Source organism: Electrona antarctica (assembly GCF_951216825.1).
Source record: "Electrona antarctica genome assembly, chromosome: 20".
NCBI lineage: Eukaryota > Metazoa > Chordata > Actinopteri > Myctophiformes > Myctophidae > Electrona > Electrona antarctica.
The window spans coordinates 16,750,835-16,771,979 of NC_136801.1; the positions used below are offsets into that span (position 1 = coordinate 16,750,835).

The 21,145-nt window shown below is 43.1% G+C and overlaps 1 protein-coding gene across 6 annotated transcripts in view; it reads left to right on the forward strand.

The window, feature by feature from the left end:
* Positions 1–311: 311 nt before the first annotated feature.
* The window catches only part of odad2 (outer dynein arm docking complex subunit 2), a 50,987-nt gene continuing 30,153 nt past the window's right edge, over positions 312–21,145 (forward strand). For 2 of the 6 annotated variants that reach the window (XM_079489223.1, XM_079489228.1), the window contains exons 1-10: positions 531–578; positions 1,758–1,974; positions 2,411–2,568; positions 3,177–3,378; positions 3,552–3,661; positions 4,404–4,540; positions 5,827–5,937; positions 11,618–11,841; positions 12,716–12,859; positions 14,069–14,225. In XM_079489223.1, the coding sequence (XP_079345349.1) occupies positions 572–578; positions 1,758–1,974; positions 2,411–2,568; positions 3,177–3,378; positions 3,552–3,661; positions 4,404–4,540; positions 5,827–5,937; positions 11,618–11,841; positions 12,716–12,859; positions 14,069–14,225 (1,467 nt within the window). In that variant the 5' untranslated portion in view covers positions 531–571. Of the gene's footprint in view, positions 434–530; positions 579–802; positions 889–1,747; positions 1,975–2,410; positions 2,569–3,176; positions 3,379–3,551; positions 3,662–4,403; positions 4,541–5,826; positions 5,938–11,617; positions 11,842–12,715; positions 12,860–14,068; positions 14,226–21,145 lie in introns of those variants that run through there. The other 4 variants (XM_079489226.1, XM_079489224.1, XM_079489225.1 and 1 more) reach the window with 4 other exon arrangements.

A 21,145-nucleotide genomic window follows, 5' to 3' on the forward strand; every position in this document is an offset into this window, starting at 1 on the left:
CCCTGTCAAAAATAGCTAAAATCACTAAAACGAAAGAAAGCAGCAAATTAAAATAAAAAATAAATAAATAACACTCATCTTTTACTTTCTCTTGGTTGAAAAAAAAAAAGTTGTCCTTTAAAAAGTTTGCTTATTTTTTTCTTTATCACCTTATATTGTATCTGTATCAGACTGATACAATATATAAGGTGATAAAAAAAAACATCAGTCGATTTTGCTTCCTTTATCCCCCATAATATATGCGTTTGCGTTTTGGTCTATTTTGATCCTTCTGTGACTCTGTAATGTTTGGCTGCGAGTGAGGCGTGTCATGGCAACAGGTTTGCTGTTGCAGGGGGGGGGGAGTTTCCATAGTAACCAACCATACGGCTCAACTAACTGGCTGTAGGCTACTGCAAACATTTCACACGAGAAATAAGTAACTTAACTTTGGGTAAGTGTGCAATATATATTTTATATGTTGTCTTTACACATGTGGTGGTTCTAGTGACGTTCAAGATTGATTTATAGAGGGTATGCGCATGCTTAAAGTGAATGGCACATCGAGTGGCAAATCGAGTGGCAAAGCAACATGCAAAGTGAGTTTAACATTGTTTAACGTTGTTTAATGCAATCAGATAGGACTTTTCTGTTTTGATGCATGCGTTGTCAAGGCCTGAAAGTAGTTTTTTGCCACTCAGTAGGCATTCCTGCATAACTTCCAGGTTTGATGATGATGTCACGCGCATACCCTCTATTTCGGCAGGGAAGCCATGTCATTGTTGTGAAAGTAAACGGACTTGTCCCCAAACATGCATTTCTTTTTAAACAACTAAAAGAGTGCATATTATATAATCACTAAATGACTAGAACAAACGTATAACTATCTGCTTCCGTACAGCTTTAATGGTAACGTGGTTTTATTTTAATGATGGCTTAATTGTTATTTTTTCAACAGACCGCTGATTGTCTAATCAAAGCATCATCTGCACCTGGCTTATATCATGCGTTGCTTGATTTTTGCCGTAGGCCTCTTATCCAAAATGACAGCCATGTAAACAGAAGTCAGAATGCATAATTATTGCAGCTATAGACAAGTTCAAGAATGTTTATTTTATAAAGCAATGCAGTAAACGGAATGTCGATTATTTGATCAACACTTTACTTCCCATTGTTTTAGCCAGAACCAATTTGCACAGAGCTGGCATAAATTGCTGTTTCCTTTTAAAATCTATCGAAATGTGCTGTTGTTACTTTTTGTCCCATTCTCCTTTAACACTGGCGTCCCTTAAGGGGCATGCCATCATCATTAGCCTATAGAAAAACATTTTCAAAAATGTCCAAAGCTTTTAAAAAAGTACCCAACTTAACTACAAGCTCACAATGCACTGTATCTCAAAGTGCTATAGGGCTATAGTGATGATGAATACAAAGTAAGTTATAGCAGGTTGCATTTAATACAAAATCGCCTACAGAATATATATGAACCTTTATTGTGAAAAGGATATCCCCTTGAGATGTATCATCTCGTTTTCAAGGGGGTCCAGCAACATACAGAACAATACAACAAGTACATTCATACATACATAATCGAGGACAAGCCGCTCCCACCCCACCTAATCACCCGCAACATAGTATCAATAAATCAATATAGTCATGTAATGATACAAGTATGTAAAGATGTAAAGATGATGAACATACACCGGAAGCCAAACAACAGGCCGAGCACCATAACAGACATGCGAATGTCTCCCTGTTGAAATGTCAGTATGTTGCAGCAGATGTCATGGGAGCATCACTGACCAGAGCAGTCCAGTGGACCGCTGGCAAGCTGGAAGTCACACCTATCAATGAGTCCTTGCTGAAAGAGATCCTGAGCTTCGTGGAGCACTTCAGCTCTAAACACCCACAGGAGGCAAAGCATGTGTTCAAAGAGCCACTGCAGTGGAGCACCACCATGGAGGCTTCTGATTTCAAAACAGACTATGACATCAGGTTAGTCTAATCATGAGCCAGGCAGCCTCCAGTATTATGTGTCTCTCTCAGCAGGATATGCTGTCACCATGGTGTCCAGATCTGTTTTACCTCCACATAAGTGTCCTGGCTCTATATTAATTTGTTTTTCAACTTCAGCAGAGACTCGAGGCATTCTTCTAGCCCACTCCGTGGCAAGGTTCTCTTCCGCTAATTTCTGCTTGTGGTTAGCTTTTCACCTCATAGCCGCAAGCGCAAGACCACAAAATGCCAAACACAGACTCCATTTCTCCAATGTGCAAGCCAGGCTGATGAACAGATTGGGCCACAATGACAGAAATGATTCAACAAAAAGTTAATTAGAGCAATTTAATAGTTCATTATTTTGGTCAGCCTAGGTTTGATGACGTTGGTATCAATGAAGTTCTAAAAAATAATTGTTTTCTTTCCTCCTTAGTGACACGATCGTACAGTCCCAAGAAAAGGACGGCAACGGACTTCCCTTGCTGCAGCTCTCGCCTCCAACTATTTCTGTGCAGAGCTTTGGCCAGCTCTCTAAACTGGTTCAGCTGTCACACGATAAGAAGCTGAAGGAGGTTCGAGCTTGTCTGGAAGGTACTGTACAGTACAAGCATGGCCACCACAGGATGAGATTTGAATACCATTTGCATCCTAAGTAGTCCAGCCGCCAGCATAGTTCCATAACCCATAACTCCTTGTTATCTTCTACTTCTATCCAATTACACTGCCATCAGATAATGTTTGTAATACTTTACAGAGACATTTGTTGTGGGGGGGCCAAGTGCCAAAACCAGATAATGGTGATGGTGATACCGTGATACAGTAGATGTTTATAGTCTGCCAAAGGGATAGAAGGAGAAGACGGTAAAACATTCCCTTATTTTATTTCCATTGCCAAGGGAGAGGTCTTGTATAAGATTGTTAACTTAGTTTAAAAAAATGACCAAAGCAAAAGCATATTGGCCCTCTGTGTAACAGAGGCTCTTGGGCAGTCTGGGACGGTGGGACCTAAATCGGTTACATTTAGTCACGGAACTGAGAGCCTTTTTGTGTGACCCGGCCTCATTAAATCACACCAGAGCTCTTTCACGTGAGAGGGCCCTCCAATAACATTATGGGCCCTGTAAAGTATACACACCATTGTAACCTGAAAACACAGAGGCTACATATAGAGTCTCACCAATTTCATTGTCCCTTCTCAGAAAATAGAGACCCTGTGATCAAGATTCTGGATGCCAGCTTCGCCAGCATCCTGGAGGCGGAGGACACCTCCACGCTGGGTCTGGTGGACAACGTGAAGGCCGTGAACGAGACAGGCGACTCTGAGCTCAACGTTAAACTGTTCCTCTTGCTGCAGCACCTGGACAACCAGCTCCTCAGCAAGTCCCTCAAGCAGATCCCACCGTGAGTGTAGTACTGTACCTTCCTCCAAATATTAACCACCATCCACCACGGCACCCTGCTTTCAATTAGAACAGGCCGGCGGTTTTAGAGACAGAACCACAAATGAATGAGATAAATTGCCTTGTTTGTTTTGTTTTCTTTTGTTTTGCCGTTTCATTACATTCATACGACAGAGATGTAACGCTGAGCCCGACGGCGGTGAACAATGAAGTGGAGCTGCTGAAATGTTTCTGCGGCGAAGGGGAAAAGAGGAGGCTGTTGAAGTCTGTTCGATACACATCAGGTTTGAATTTACGCCGCCACGTTCCACCATGCGTTGCGAGGGGAAGCCATTGCTATTAGGGGCTAATACTGGATGTTCCAAAATATAAGACGTCTGTGTTTCAACCTACTGCACCCCCCCCGCCCCCACATTTCCCCAAACCCACGCATCCCTCTGCAAAAAAACATGGAAGTCATTATATCTGTCAGACTTCAGTTTACTTGAGACTTTCGTCAATTTATTTACTGTACATGCCTCGGTGCTGCATATTTTGCAGCACCAATAAACATCCGTGAGAGGGCCATCCCTCCCCCACGCACGCAAGTGATAAATGCGGCCTTTGAAAAATATGTCCCCCATATTGCTACGGGTAAATTGAAACCTTCTATGCAAATACGCTTCAACTCTGCAATACCAGGCGGCCTTAAATTATGGCGGTGTCATGATGTGGCCCTGGTTTCTCGGCAGATGATTTATAAAAGGGAGTCAAATCAAGACTAACCTGGGTCCATCTCTCAGTCCTGCGCCGTGCGGAGTGATCTGTCATGCGACTTGGCAGCCCCGGCATTTGCGATGATTTCTCCTTTTGTGATGCTGTACTCTTTGAATCCATGGAAATTTACTCCCCCCTTTCTCCTTCTTTCTTCGGGGGGGAAAAAATGGTGATGTGACCTGACCTGATTTCAAGCACTGCTACATATTGATTACAGAGCCTGTTGTAGTATTTCTTCCCTGGCTGTCCGGGTGTGTTATCTTTCCATAGACTACCAGTTTTCCAATGGCTGTCGCAGCCCTCCCTGGAGGCAGGTGCACGATGAGATATGTTACCTTGTGATTGAGCCTTGTGACACTGAGACCCTCTCCATCACCTGCAGCACAGCTGGGGTCTTCTTGAATGGGGTAAGACTGACAAGATAGGGCCACAGAGCACTACTGTATATACCGTTAACATGAATGAGTATAGTTTAGAATCTTCCCTCCATATGACAGTGTTTTAGATGCAGTACTTTAAATGTTGGCAAACTGTTTTATTGACCAGTTCATCTCTTTTAGAAGTTCCAACCCTTGTAAAAGAAAAAAGAAATAGAAATAAATACCACATTGCGGTTGTATATGCCTCCGCCAACCAGTTGCGGTGTACATCCATTTCTGGCCAGACTCGTATAGTGTTGTAGTACTATGTAGTGACCTTTGATGGAATTTATTTTGTGAGGTCATAATGACCTTGATTTTTGACCAGCTACAGCACTTTTGATCGGTTAATCCATGAGTTCAAGTGGATCATTTTTTCTGATGGTCATGAAAGAGAGTTTCCTGAGATATTGTGTCGTTTGGGACAGATGTATGGATGACGATGTACTGACAGACTAACCTGAATACATAATACCTCCGGCCACGGTTATCTGCTGGCACAGCCGAAAAAATGCTGCCATGTTTCTTTCTTATGCACAATTATACAGTACTAGTGCTGCTTTCTATGCTTTTTGACCATATGAATCAATTTTTTTATACTGCATCTGTAAATTGTGCGGTGTCACTGTGCATACCTAATAAACAGTAAAATGACACTTATTTCATTCATACCACTGACAATTAGAATGTCTAAATCGTAAATTGTTGTGAGCTTGTAGATCTGCTATTTCTGGAAAAAGTTTGATAGTGTAAAATAGAGCATAAGCGATTAAGTAAGTGTCAATGAAAAGCAGATTTATCAATCTGTGTTATATGGACTGATTCCCACTGATTCCCAGGAGGCCTTTGTTCAATGTTCACATCAACTCACAGACCTGAATCTGTGTGCAATTAATCATAAGAGAACGTTTTGCATGCCACGTGTGTCTTTCACTCTTCAGTTCCCTCTGGTGACAAGCCCCTACATCTCCTGTCTTATTTATTCACCTGGAAATAGTTCAGCTAAGGTAAAAGAAAACACTACACTATAAATATCTGGGTGTTGCCCAATGGGTGACATTGAGGCAAACACAAAACCCCAAAGATTAGGAAGGTTTTAGCCATAATGACGCTGTTTTAAGTGCGTTTAGACTTCCCGACCTTTTTAGGCCGCCCAGCGATAGTCTGCACTTTCAAACCTCAGTTATTCAAACAGACATGTGGGCAACATTATAATTGTGGTTTTCAGTATTAATGAGGCTTTTTTTTCCCTTTCCCCAACATTGTTTTCACAGGGCATTAAACAAGAGGAGAACGCCTACGAGCGAACGAGCGATGTCTACAAAGACATGGTGACGCTCCTGAAGAGCAAGTCCCCCTATTTTGCAGAGAACATAAATGAGCAGGTAATACTAATAATACTCTTTATTTATATTGCACTTTGCACTAACAAATATTAATATTACATTTTAAAAATCACACCCGTGTGAACTGAGTGGTGCAACCCCCCCCCCCTCCTCCTCCTCTCTCTCTCTCTCTCTCTCATTAGCAGGCAACAGTGCAGCACTATCTCTCTCTCTCTGTTTCTGGCACAACAGCGCCACTTTTGCCCCTACTGGTACTCATAGTCACACACATAGGTTAACACATGTCACATAGGTTAACACGGACATTGCTGTTCCTTGGAGTGGTTGCACCACTCAAAAAGGTCTAAGGTATTGCAGAATTCATTGCAGCGACAGATGTACACTTTTAACAGTTTCAACATGTTATCCCTATTTTGGGCATGTTATTAGGAATGTTCAAAATGTTTAAAAATGGCAGATCTACAAGATCACAACGCGTTGTGACGCGGCAAATTGTGAGCTTGTATTTTGGCTGTCGTCGCTATTCGCTGCATGGCGAAGTTTATAGAGCTTAAGTGGTTAAGCACACTTTTTGCCCCACAAAAGCATGCAAGCCGGGTGCGTTCAAGTGCCTCTTTGTCTGTTAACTGGGCCCTCCTCCTCCTCCTGATTTGACTGATTCTGTATATGAGTCATGTGTGCTGGGATTGTGAAGGCAGTGTCTGCGCCGCTCCTCTCGCTAGTGAGCTAGTGTCTGCTTGTCACTGTGCTGAAAACTCTGTGACGCGTCCCGCTGCTGCGCCCTGGTTTAACAATGTCAAACAGCCCCATAGAGACGCACGCGCACACACACACATGGTCATGTGCAGACATTGAAAATGCACATGATTCATTCAGTAGTGCCGTTTCCTGCTTAAGTGATTTGATGAAATAACAAATCACCTCGATAATGGCTACCAGCTGTGCACCAAAATCTGTTCATCATTTTGAAAATATGAGAATGCTTTTTTTTTCTCTCACTCGTGCTGATGTTTGTTGGAAAATGTGGCATCATCAGAAGTCTGAAGCCCCTCATTGTTGGGTGGCTGCTCACTATGCAACTCACCCACCATCTCTGTAGACAGAAGAGGCTGATGCTGTTACAGGACGACCAATGAGGTCATTTCGTCAATTTGACGACATCTGTATTGGCAATTATGCAGCTGATGTGTTTTGGGTTAGGGTTAGGGTTAAACAAAGTATATAAGTATACAAGTATATATTGTGTTACATTTGTTTTAATATTTGTATTTATTTTTTCACAAGTTCAATGTGAAACTTTTTCATATTGATTTCAAATGTCTTTTCTTTTCTATCCTTTAAAAAAATATTTTTTATAAAATATCGTCAAAAACACCGGTAATAATCAATGGTCTAGGACTTTCTTGGGAATCGGTATTGGACCCAGAAACCTGACATCGGTCGTCCTCTAGTTGCTGTGATCTTATATTGTGCCATTTGCCATACTTTTGGGGCCACTCATCATTTGAATTACCAATCAAAATGTAAATGTATGATGAAGCACTGTTTACTTTGCAAACCTTGCGCTTAAAATGAGACACTCCAAAAATAAGAGTATCTGTTGGAGTGATGGGATTACCAGCTGTAAAATAGGGTGGACAAGGAGATGTATCTTTTCTTCCGATGACTTTTAGCAACTATTCTGCATGAGAAGGGCCAAATAAGTTCACTGAACTATTCGGCATGTGAGGCACCTCTGGGACCAAAAAGCTTGCGACAAAAGAAATCTTTTAACAAAAAAACTAAAAATGCTTACTGGACCCTAATTGCCCTAAGAGATTTTCCGTACGCTTGTACGTAAATGCCAGCACATTTACTGCTGTAAGTGGCCTTTAGCAGCAATTTCTGTTCAGCCGTTTTTGAAATAACATTATACTGGGCTCATATACAGAACACAGCAGCGTACAGTAGACCTTCGGCGATATCTGTCAAATTGTGGTTGGTCAGTGTGACTTTTTTCCAGAAGGTGATAGTGACAGCGAGCCAAGCCTTTGAGTGGCGGGGTAAATGAAGGCATTATTAAGCCGATGAGTGTTTCCAGCCTGAGGCGTGTATAAAAAAAAAAGAGGAAAAAAAAAGAAGCACATCCAGGCTTTTATGTTTTATGATTCCTGTGTGAAGAGTGATGCCATGAGCAGAACTATGTAAAGATGATGAACAGAGGCCGTAAAAACCGCTGTGAATGAGTTTGCTGAGACACAAATCATGTCAAGGTCTTCTTCTCGCTGTCTCTTCTGCTCCTTTGAAGTTGGCCTGGTTATATCCAACATAACATAGCTGGGATGTACGTCCAACGTGTTATACGCACTTATCCATTTAGAAAACAAAACGTTTTCTTAAACCTTTTGCATGTTGATCCCCTTTCATGACCGGATAATCAATTCATTGGAAGGTTTGGTCCAACTTGACCAAGACTGTTCTAGTAGATTTGTCATTTTTATGCTTTTTTCCCCCATGTTGAATTAATACTTTTTTTGACAAATGATGAGCACATTATCTTAATATAAGATATAACATATCTTGTAAACTCTAGATATAAGTCATATAACCCTTTCATTTTAAATGAAATAATCTATGGGTGACCCGGGCCATGGCTGGTAATCCAGTCTGGCAGTGTGCCGCGGGTTCGACTCCCGATCCCGACAGCCTGTACTGCATGTCACCCCCCCATCTTTCTCCCCATTTCCTGTCAGCCTACTGTCTATCTCTCTATAAAAAATATAAAATAAAGGCGAAAGCCACAAAAAACATTTAAAAATAATCTATGGGCGGGTAGCTGTTTAGGGGCCTGATTAAGAGAATTTTGCTGTGTTTTCAATGTGTTTTGTTTGTGGCTGATAGTAGCACAGCCTGGGGTGCAAAGGGCATTTGATATCCCACATTATAGAGACAGTAATTAGTGCAAACAGAATATTGTAATTGTAACACTTTATAATTATTATTATTATTATTCCTCTAGAGTAACCTTTTTTGATTCGCTACTCCTCCCACAGTTTTGACGGTAAGCACTTGAGCCACCATCTCGGTCGGCCTCATGGTGGCGCTATAACAGCCCACTTTACGTTTTGGCTTATAACTCTTGAACCGTAGGTCATAAAATTAAAAAAAATCCCTGGATTCCTTGGGTGATGGGTCACGCCCATTTCCGTCAGATAGATTATCCGTCAGATAGCCATTTTGAATTTTCTTCAAAACACACTTCCGATTGCGTTTAAAAAAAATCACACCCGTGTGAACTGAGTGGTGTAAGGTTTTATATAGCCTGATCAGCTCTGATCTGACGTAATGAAATCACACCCGGATGTGATTTCACAACTGGCTTTTTTTGTGCAGAAAAAATGAGCATGGTTGCTACGGTCATCCAGTTCACCCGGGTGTGATTTAATTACGTCAGAAATTATTTTGAACATAGCAACCATGCTCATTTTTTCTGCACACAAAAGCCAGTTGTAGGAGTGGTTTACACCACTCAAAAAATCAGAATTTCAGAATTTTTTTTGTCCGTATCGTTCGGCATAAATCGTCGTCCGAAGTTAGTGGGAGGGGCCTATTTTACAAAAAAGCCACAAATCATGAACCAAACGTCCAATCCATCCCAAATTTGAATCACATGTCCTGGGGGATGGCATCAACACAGAGCCAAAAGCAATTCCATTTTCATCCATAGGGGACACGGCAAATGCGAAAAATTTAACCGTTTGTTGCAAAAACATGATTTTTGAGGGATAAATCCCCTCCGAATTACTTCCATATAATCACAGGGGTGACTTGACATTACTAGCAAATTTAGTGGGAGGGGCTTATGTAAGCATGTAAATTTGCGAGAACAATCACACGAAAAGTCAAGTCTGTCGGACACGATCCAGAACAGCTCCAGCCCAGTTCTCTGATTGCAACGCACAGAGAGCCCGAGCACGGCAGGTAATGGCCAAAGATAACAACACTTAATCTTCAAAACATATCTACTCGTTTTCCAGCATGAGGAAGCATATCTTTTTGAGAATTTTATAGGATCAGACAGTCTCCATCAAACCTAGGCGGAGGCAGCCAGAGGGAGAGAACGGCTGCAACACAGGGAGGAAGCAGGCTCAACTTCTCTGTTGGCTAGTTGTCGATTCCTTTTGACATTGTGGCGTGATTGGAAATTGGACATTGCTGTGTATTTGCATGTGCGACGCAAACTCGCTGAGAAGCAAGCTCCCCCTACCTCTCTCTTTGGTCTCGAGACGTTTTGTTATTCGGGTTTTGAAATGAATAGGGCCAGCTTCTCTGTCATACTCACTCAGCAGACGGCTGTTTGCATCTCGTCACTGACAGCTATTTTAGCGCGGCAAATTTGCTGCACTGCTGATTTTCCATCAGTGTGGTTTTGAAGCAATTAGATTCAAGTCTTCCCCAAACACATGTAAATATTTGGAGGTTCAGGTTTTAGTGCCTGAGCTGAAGGCTTGGACGGAACAAAGCCAGTGAAAGATATAAGTCTCGCTAATGACTGAGAATTGCCTACTATAAAAATATTTGTTGCTGAGAAATGTTAGGAGAGCAGCCGGCGTCAGTTCTGTTTAACATGGCCTTTGTCTGCTGGCCTTTAGTTTGTTCTGATGAAGAAAAAGGCACCTGTAATAGGGCCCGGCGTTGTGGCATGCCACAGAATCTGGACTGTTTCCTCCTGCTTCAGCTCATGGACTTTGTCCATTCCAAGTATAATGGAATTGAATAAGGTCGGATCATGCCTCAATAAAACCCAAGTGTGGCGTTGTGTTGGAGTGGATTGGTCCGTGTGGCCTTCCAACAGCAGGTCACTTTGTGTTTTATGACAAGCAAATTCATTGGAAAAGAGACTGGGCATGCTTGGTTCTGGTCTATACTGTATGTGAAAACAACCCATAGAAATCCATGTTAACTCTTTTCCCCTGCCATGAAAAATAAATAAATAATAGAACCCGAGCTCGGGGTAACCTATGACGGTCCAGGCTATTTTCTACGGAACAGGTGTCTGTGATTAAATACGTTCCTGCCTGCAAACCATTCATATGTGTCTTGTTGGCATTCTTATGTAGGTTGTAAAGTTGGGCAAAAAGACCTTCAAAACTTAAAAAAGAAGAAAAAAAAATCATCGCCGAATAACAGTGACACAAAGGCTCTACTTTGTCCGTGCCAAGCTGCAAGGTTTAACCTCGAGGAATGTAGAGAAACAATAAACTTTTGATATTGTTCAGCCAATTAACAGAGAGCGGGACCCTCTTCTGTGTAAAACACAGGGAATGTGTTATTTTATTCCCATGGCTCAATAAAGGCTGAATTGTTATCCAGGCCTGGGGATTGTTGAGAGTTTTTATGTGACCGGTCACTGATACTGTTTCAGAACCCTGATTAGTTTTTTATATGGCTCTTCTCAGCTCACGATGGCCAGCAGCCTCTTACTGTACGCATCAGCGTGTGATGTGTCTTAACTCTTACACAGTGAATAAAGAGGCATCATGTCAAGATGTTGATGGAAAATATGTCCCATAACTTGGGGGACAATATAATAGCACTGAGGATTTTGTTAAAAGAAGAGTGCTGCAGAGGAAGGACTTTTTTTTTAACAACCCAAATTTATTGTATATCTCACTACTAGCGTCTATTTCAGAGCTCTCCCAAACCCTTGTCTGTTTTTTTCCCCCTGTCTCACCAACAGGATTTCGCAGTTCAAGAAGAACTTCCATCAACAGCGAAAATCCAACATGTGGAATCGGTTGATGCGGAGGAACAAGGCCAAGCCCGAAGGTCTTACGAGCATCAGGAAAAGAATGTGCATGAGAAGGCGAGACAACAGCACACGCCGAACAAGCCAGGCGGCGGCAGAAAGAAATTAGAACCATCTCCGAAGTGGAAGAATCTCGGCCTCGTGTCTCCCTATGAGTATGTGATAATTCCACTACCCTGTTGAAGTGTTCTGAAATATTGTTTGGGCCACTGCGTACCAAGCATGGGATGGCTTTCTCTGGCGTCATTAAGCCAAGTTCATACTTTTGCACAATTGGCAATCTACAAGTTCACAACGCATTGTAGATCTCCAATTTTCGCCGTTCGACTCCTTTGTACAACGGAGCATAAATTAAGCGCCGGGGTTTGAAATGCCAAACGCATGCTCTCACTGCATCTTCTCCAATGCCAGCAGTCACACATCAAGCCATGGTTTCATGTTTTATACGTTCTGGGGGCAGTTTGCAAATATTCCTCTTTACTTACAGATGCTCTTAACCCATTCAGGCCTGACGTCAAAAAAAAAAAAAAAAAAAGTTTTCTAAATCATGACAATTTTTTTCAAAAATAGCAGACCTACAAGTTCATAGCGCGCCACTCGGTGGCGCGCTATGAGCTTGTAGATCTGCTATTTTTCAATAGCTAAAGTATAACAGAATGCTTGAAACACCAAAAGGGGTTTCGGCCCAGAATGGGTTAAGTTGATGTCTGTGTTCGCAGCGTGGAAAACCCTCTCCCAATTACAGACGGAAAAGCCGGGAGAGGTCTCGCAAGAAATCCCCAAATGATATATCACATATGGTCTTTGATTGATAAATAGATCTAGCAGGGCCTGAGCTTTCGCAGCTGTACCTTGTGATAACTACCCCCACCCCCACCATTTGAGGGGCAATTGGCTCATGATAAAAGTACCTAAATAGCACAGTGATCCCTCGTCTAGAATTGTTAAATAATGATCACGTTAGAGACATAACCGTTTCGCAAAATAGAAAAGGGCATAACGGCTCCTCATTTCATGTGATGATTACAGGGAAGTGGGGGGAAAGAGAGGTGGAAAGGCGTCTGGGAGGGAGAAGCCCGCTGAGATACGGGACAAGACGCTGAGATCAGAGAGCAAGAAGAAGTCTGCTTTCTCAGCGTCCTCCTCACCCGGGCACCAGTCGACGCACAAAACGTAAGTCTCCCCCACAATGACTTCTCCTTGGCCCAATGCCATAATGGTTACCCCCCCCCCTTTCCCCTCTGCAGATGGAGTACGTTACATGAGATTAAATCACATGCAGAGATTGGCCAAAATGCTTATTTTGGTGGTAGGGGGTGGGTTTAACGGCAGCGATATCTTCAGTGGAAACTGCAAATAATTCGAGCCAGCGTATAGGCCAACCTACACGTCTCTTGTCTCCTGGCAGCTGAGGTTCTCCCCACAGCTGTCCTTATAATTGTGCCTGCCAATGTATACAGGGCCCCTGCTGTAATAAATTTACTGGGACGATTCTAGCCACTGTTCAATGATAGCGGTTTTCGATAGCTGCTCGCCAGTTAAAACTGGGTAATGTGGGTATACTTCTGAAAAGGGGCTCAGCAACTGTTATCTCAGGCACATTGATGATCTCACACACACACACACACACACACACACACACACACACACACACACACACACTCAATTGCTACGCTAAAAGCATTGTTGTCGCTGTTGTTTCGGTGCTTATCATGGCACTGCTTGGAAAATGCTTGGTTCACTTCGGCGCACTTCCTCTCATAATGGGCTCCCCTGGAAATGCTATCTGTGCGTCTACATGGGAACTGTCTCCCCGCGGCCCCATTTGAACGCGTACCAAATTTCATTGCTCCGCGGTGCGCAATTTTCATGATACAGTTATCCAAGTGGCCCGGGCGACTTTGAAAAACGCCATCTGCCATTTGTGTTTGCGTGTGTGTGCGCATGGTCGTGTGTATGATGATGACTCCAGTCATCCCAGGCACTTTCTTCCAGCCATTGCGTGCCGCTGCTCCTTAGATTTTGTGAAAGTTCAAACTTGATGCTCGGATTTCAGCAAGACTCTTTCAATGGAGCCCGTCGTGTAGGACGGCTGATCGTTTTCCTATTTCAAAACACAGGAAAGAACTTAGAAGCCGAGACGCACATGCGCATACAAAATAAATATGTAAAACGTTGTTGTTGTGTTATTGATATTCTTGATGTCATAACATGGCACTCTCCATCCCTTTTTTAGGAATAATTTGTATTGTCTAGTTGTTATATTATCCCTCGCTTTTGTAGGTTGCGATCCTGTGTGCGTGTGTGCGTGTGCGTGTGCGCGTGTGTGCATGCGTGCGTGCGCAGTGGATCTATCTACCTATCGTGACCCCTTGTGTGCAGGAGGACCTCGACAGCAGGAGGTGCGCTGGCGGAGGAGTTAAGCGAGAGTTCTTCCGAGAGCGAGGAGGATGAGGAACAGCCGGAGCGCCGGGCAGAGAGCAACATGGACCTGCCCTCGGAATACTGGCAGATCCAAAAGCTGGTGAAGTACCTTAAGGTACAGTAACGCAACCCCGGCACTGCCACCCCGCCACACAAGAAATAAGTGCATGTCGTGTCGTGCACCGCCGATCTACAAGCTTACGACGCGTCTCGCTGCAAAAATTTTTGAGCTTCTAGATCGGCTTCTATTTTTGGTGCGCAACACCAGCATGCAACCGAATATAAATCATCACCCTTAAGTATCCAACCTTTTAAAAATAGTGCTCTGTAGAGAAACATGTACTGTACCACCGCAGGCAAAGGTCGCAACTGACAGGAAATGGTTAAATCCTGTGATCCGTACTGGAATTTTGATGCCGACCCCCGAGTCAATACTCAAACATCAAAGGCGTTCTCCCTTGAAGGACTTCACTTGTAGTCGAAAATAAAAATGTCGTCGGGCTTGAAACTGCCATGAATATACAGCAAGGAGAGGTTATGACCGCTGTCCAACGGCACACAGTCCGTTGCAGAATAATTACAATGCAGCATAATTCCACCTGCCCGCATCGCCTGTGTAGCGTTGCATCAGGTTGTCATTCGATAAGGAGGGCGGACGTCAGATTAAATAACCTACACGGCGATCCAGCTCCAAGCCGTGCTTTGTAGTAGGGGGGGGGACGGGGTGCGTATTGAAGTGGTTGGCTCGGCCTGTGGATTCCTGGGTTTCTGACACAGGGCTGTTTGGTTACGCGTGTGAGCCAAGGCACAAGGAGGGGGAAAGAGAGCTGTCTTGACAGCGGCAGCTGTACGCTCTGTTTGCCCACACCGCAGAAGCATAAAAATGAAGCGCGCCTGCGAAAGGTCTGACAGTGCATATGGTGAATATTAATGTGTCAAAACACATGGCGGGGAGGGGGGAGAGAAGAGGACAGAAACGCCAGTGACCCAGGCTGACTGTGAACGCAGCGGGCCACTTGACTTCAGATGTCCGTTTCTCTGGACGATGCTACACAGTACAATCCACAGTGTACGAATAGTCAGTTTTTACACTTTACAGAGATAAAAGAAAATAATTCGCATTTTCATGATACTAATTTCATCCAATCAGGAGAGAGAACTCATACAGGATATAAAAAGGGCAATTGGAAATTATGAAACAAAAGAAAAATAAGCAGGCAAAATTTTAAATGGAATCAAATCGACGCTGATAAATGTGTTCTTTATCCAGATTGATTAAAATTGGTGTCACATCTAAAAATGTATTTTCTATTTATTAAAGAGCTGGAGAGACCCCTGTTACTGAACAAACACTAATGACTACTATCGGAATATACAGTAGAGCTTCAACTTTTAAACTAAAAAAGCTTGTGAATCTAGGTAGAACCTGAGGTAGAGTTTCAGTCTGCACATTCCATGACAACATAGAAGGCAAACTGTAGGTGTTGGACAAATATATATGTGTAAAAAGTTGATGTTATTTCAGTGTGGAAAAATAGTGTACATTACAGTGTTTTGTATGAATTTATGAATAGCATTATTAGATATAGGGGGGGATTTGTGAGCTGTGTTTTGTGGCTCGGCGCCTAATAAGATCATTCGCAGGGCGACAGGCGTAAATCTCGTAAAGAAAACACGCCTGCAAAAGTTCGGCTCGCCATCGATATTTTTAGCTAAACCAAATAGAATATATAATGGAAGAAAATGTCCTCTGCTGGCATGCGCTCTAAAAGCAAGCTGCCTGCTCCTATCCAAAAAACATGAACGCCAAGATGTGAGCGATATGAAAGTGGCAATTTCAGATAAAGAAATCTCATTGCGCTTGTATATATTAGAATTTTCTGAATTTTCTTTGTGTGTATGTGCGTGTTCCCACATCCACGCGACGCGAGGATCTGACATACAGTATCCCAACCTTCTATCTGTCTGGAAACCACACCGCGCAGTTATTTATGGGGTTTGTCCACCAGTCATGTTATAATATCATTACCATCACAGGCTCAAGCTCATCATGGGCCAAGTTAAATATCTGTTTTATTTTAGGAGAGAGCTCCTTTGTGTTCCTCCCCACAGCGCTCTATAGCTGCAGACAACACACAGACCAGATCAAGGATTGCTCTGCTTGGCATCGCAATTATTATATTCATTTCAGGATACTGCCTGGTGGGCGCTAATGTGTTTATACAGTCTATATACCTAGAGTATGCATTCAACATGTGCTGTTAAACAGTATGTCATATCAACCCCACCAACACACACACACAGGGCAGCGGTGGCCGAACGGTTTGCAGAGCGGTCTTGTTATCGGAAGGTCGCCAGTTCGAATCCCCGGACCGGCACGTTAAAATTACCACCGCTGAAGTGCCCTTGAGCAAGGCATTGAACCCCTACCATGAAATGTTCTATGAGCAGGGTCTGGCTGTAAACAAGCATCTCGAGCTTAGTCCATTCACCCTGGGTAAACAAAGAACTTTGCTTTGCTTTGCTTTGAACGCATAGTGAGCTTGTAGATCTGCTCTTTTTGGCGTGTGACATTGTCTTACGATAAAGTATTAATAAGGCTTAAGACTGTATAGGCAATTCAGTTAGTGATGAAAACATTTACCATTTTCCATAGCACATAATTTTGTGATTAGCCTACCAGGCTACTTTTGTATGGTTGTTTTTACCTGCCAGAACCAAATAGCCACAAGAATTACATGGTGCGTTTGGCAATGAGGCAATTTTCTTTACTTTCACTGTGTCACCGAAGCTGCTGTCAATTAGCCTGCTTGTGCCCTGCTGGTTTTGATCCGTGGCAGGTGAGGTGAGGCACTTCTACAGAGGAGACTTTCTTCACCTTGAATAATTTTAACATCCTTTCAGCTCTAAAATTCTTTTTTAGTAAATATGTTATAGCTTGATTTGTTTGCATAAATTACTAGATTAATGTTTGCCATTTCACTGATCTCAGGATCATGTACATTAAGAAATATTGTATGACTTGGATGCATGATGAAGTTCCAGATATTCCATCATCATCCAACAAAATGAACCATAGTTCACCATAGTTGTTTTTCCAATAGTTTTCTGAAATCAATATTAACGAGAATCCCTTTCCATTCCATTCGTATGATTATGATTACCTCGGAGGACCCCAGTGTAAACAAGGCAAGCCGTAGTGCTTTCTTTAATCTTTTAATCCTCTTAGCAGACCTTGTATTGAAATGTGCTTTCCTGTACTTATTCTACAAACTGTTAATAAAGTTTTCAATCAAAACCTTGGCAAGTGTTAGGTGCGTGCAATGTAAGGTGTCAGTGGGTTAGCAGAGCTGAGCTGCTTTATCCATTCATTTGAACCTTGTGTTTGCAGACCTCGGTAAGTCTGCTTGCCCTCTGCTGGCCGGTGACGGTACTACTGTTCCAGCCTCCTGAGAACCATTCTCCTAATTGCTACAGTAAAAGTAAATCCTGCCTCCAGTGCAGGTAAGCCAGTGCCGGCTCATTTTCTCACCAGAGGTGTAATTTGTAGTTAATTATGCTGTATGCTGTTAAGCATCGGAGGTACTATTTTAAGAACCAAAGGGCTCTGTTAAAACCTTAACATTTTTAAAACCCTTGTAATGGCTTTACAACATGTCTAGTCTGGAGGTTTTTCTCGTTTTTCTTAAGGAGCAGACATAGTTGCATAATTCCACGCTCATGAGTAAAGCAACCTTCTATAACTCAAAGAACTTTTGCGTCTCATTTGTTTGCTCTGTACGTACCGTTCTTACCGCGAGGACGGTGGGGGCCCAATTGAGCGATCAGGTTTTACTTTATTGGAGATCCTGTGTCAAATACGAAGCAAGAGACCACCGTTAATTATCCGTTCCCTCCCCCTGTCCGTTTGCCCATAATGGAACAGGCAGGAGTCGCAGGACGAGGTTTTTGCTCTTTTCATTAGTACCACTTTGCTCCGAGTCCGCGGCTGCAGAGACGAGCGCGCTCTGGGAGAAAGTTGAAACCACATGCGTCCTCCAGGACTCGACCTCTGCCAGAATGCAGCGCTTCTTTCTTGCACACTGACGTCCGTGAACCACAGGCAGTGGCTTCTGTCCACCTGTCACCACTCCAGCATGTGACACACACACACACACACACACACACACACACACACACTCAGACTCACAGGCACACGCGCACGTTGTACACGCACACGTGTTGCCCTCTTGACCAGCGACGCATGCATTGCATACACAACACACCACACACCGCTACGCTACGCTGTAAAATAAGGGGCTTGGGGTCAACACGGTATCACTGACAGTTCTATTAACCCTGTCCCTGCTCTGGCATGGTTAGCACTGTGATTTATAGGCCAGGCGTGGCTGAGGCATGCAGGGCCGTCTGACAACCACCAGACCCTATTAGAACTCTGCTGAGCGGTGTGTGTCTCTGCCATTTGTGCGTCTGTGTGTGTGAACCTTTCCATTTGACCTGCTGGAGCCCTAGGCCGAAGGAGGAGACAAAATGCATAAAGCATCTTTAAGTGGCTCATATCACTTTCACATTGTGAATTTAATTTGACCGAGTGGTAAATCTCCTGTAAATCCCCTTTTACATAATCACTTACATAATGATCTTAACCATTTCCTAGAAGGATTACTGTTGAATTGTAGATACACGATTATTACTCACCCACAGCACATAAGCGTAATGTGAATTCCACAATACCTAAAGTAAATGTGTTTTATGGGGTCTCTCAGCATGTGGGAGTTATCTGCACTCGCTATTGTGTTTTGCAATAAACCACAGTCATTTAGGAATAATAGTTTTCGGACGCGCAAGGCATTGGGCAACATTCGCCGGATCTCAACATGATTTACACCTCCGATCTCTCGCTCTGCCGTACGGTACCTCAGTGATTTGTGCCACAGTTTAAAGATATTTTATCCCTTTTAGGGTGTAATTTACAAGGACATTAGTCACTGCTGTTATTATTACTGATCCCTGCTGCTTGCAAATGTCTTGAAAAGGGTCACCTTCCTCGGGTTTATGAAGCTCACAAGTTAACATTTTCACCTGTGGCGTTTATAGAGCCTAAATAAAACACATTACAGCTCTGCAACCTTTCACTGCCCCCCCATACCGCACACGGGAAAGTTAAATCAACGTACTATTGCTCTTATCTGCCGGTAATGAAACACTGAGCCTGTACGAGGTGACGGCATGCAGCGTGTAATTCAAGTTAACATTGTCCTCACACAGACAGAGCACTTCCATAGGGCTGTATTTAGAGACTCTTCGCGTGCATGGTTTGGTTTGCATGGAATGGGATCTGCTTTTGACCGCCTGCCCTGGCCGTGTGTGCTCGGGGGGGAGTCGAAGATCCCGCCACCATAAAAGATTGTCAGATGTTGTCAGTGTTTTTTTAACCCATTTTGACCTGAGATCAGATTCTAAAAATGTCTTCTAAATCCGTCGTTCTTCGATTTTTCAAAAATAGCAGACCTACAAGCTCGTAGCGCGCCACTCGGTGGCGCGCTATGAGCTTGTAGATCTGCTATTTTTCAATAGCTAAAGCATAACATAATGCTAACACCAAAAGGGGTTCCCACCCAAAATGGGTTAAATAATGTCTACTGTACTTCAAGACCGAAGCTAACGAAAATGGAAGCATATGACCCTTTTCTTTACTGTTCTCACCAGTTCGTCGTTTCAAAACATACCCTCTCTTTTTTTTTTTTACAAGGTACTACGAATCAAGCGAAAGCTTTTGAAGTGCGAGAACGTGGGAGACAAAGGAAGCGGTATATTCTCTCTGCTGTTAATGGGCAAATGGTTCACATTTAGGCCAGCATTGTGATATGGGGAACACATGTGCCCGTTATCCCAGCGTGTCAGAGGAGCCCTCCTTTTCGGGGGAGATATGATCAAACAGAGCTTGAGATTGTAGTGCAGCCCTACCGCTGATGAGCTGGATCCTCCCATAGCTGCCTGAAACATATTACTCTGCCAGCCTTCTATATATTGGCTACTATATAGTGTGTGAATATATACAGTACAGTAGCTCTCTCTCTCTCTCTCTCTCTCTCAGTATATATAAGCCTTCTACATGGATAACCGTTTGCAGGACATGTACTGTACTGTATAACATTCCCATGCGTGCGGGTTGAAATAATCCACGGGAGGATGAGTCTGGGATGTCTGAATGTTTATGAAGTGTGCATCTAATAAAAACAAGTTTAAAAGCGCCCTTGACTTTGCCCACGTTCAAGTCTATCTGTCATGCATTTAATCCATTCAGGCCTGACGTTGAAATTTAAAAAAAAAAGTTTTCTAAATCATGACAATTTTCGGAAAGATTTGAGGCACATTTTAACGATTTTTCAAAAATAGCAGACCTACAAGTTCATAGCGCGCCACTCGGTGGCGCGCTATGAGCTTGTAGATCTGCTATTTTTCAATAGCTAAATTATAACAATGTATGTAACCACCAAAAGGGGTTCCCGCTCAAAATGGGTTAAACGAGAGTATAAAAACATACAGAATAAGATTGGATTGTTCACTTGCCAGGAGATTTTGGACCAGGCTTTTTCAGTGTCGCATATCAAAGCCGCGTAGCATGTCTAGAATTACAGCCTCTCAACTGTTGCGTTTTCTACCTACTACCATGAACTTCTGTTTCCATCCCAACGTTGACTTGCCCCCCCCTCCCCCCTCTGTTTGTGATCGAAAAAGCCTGTCTCACGTCAACAGGATTTTTTGTTATGCAGCTAGATATGATAGTGAGTCCAAATATAACACTGAAAAAAGGGGCTATTGTTACTCAAACTGTACTTTAAATACCTCCATGACCTCACCCTAAGATTGTTATGTTCTGTGCCATAACGCTGTCAAGTTCCACCCACAAACAGGACATTATGTGGATCTATGTAGGAGGAGAATGTAAAAAAAATAAAAGCCACAACATGTGTTTAGACACTACACTTTGCACAAGGATGCTAACGCACACCAAAATCCTTTTTAGCGGTG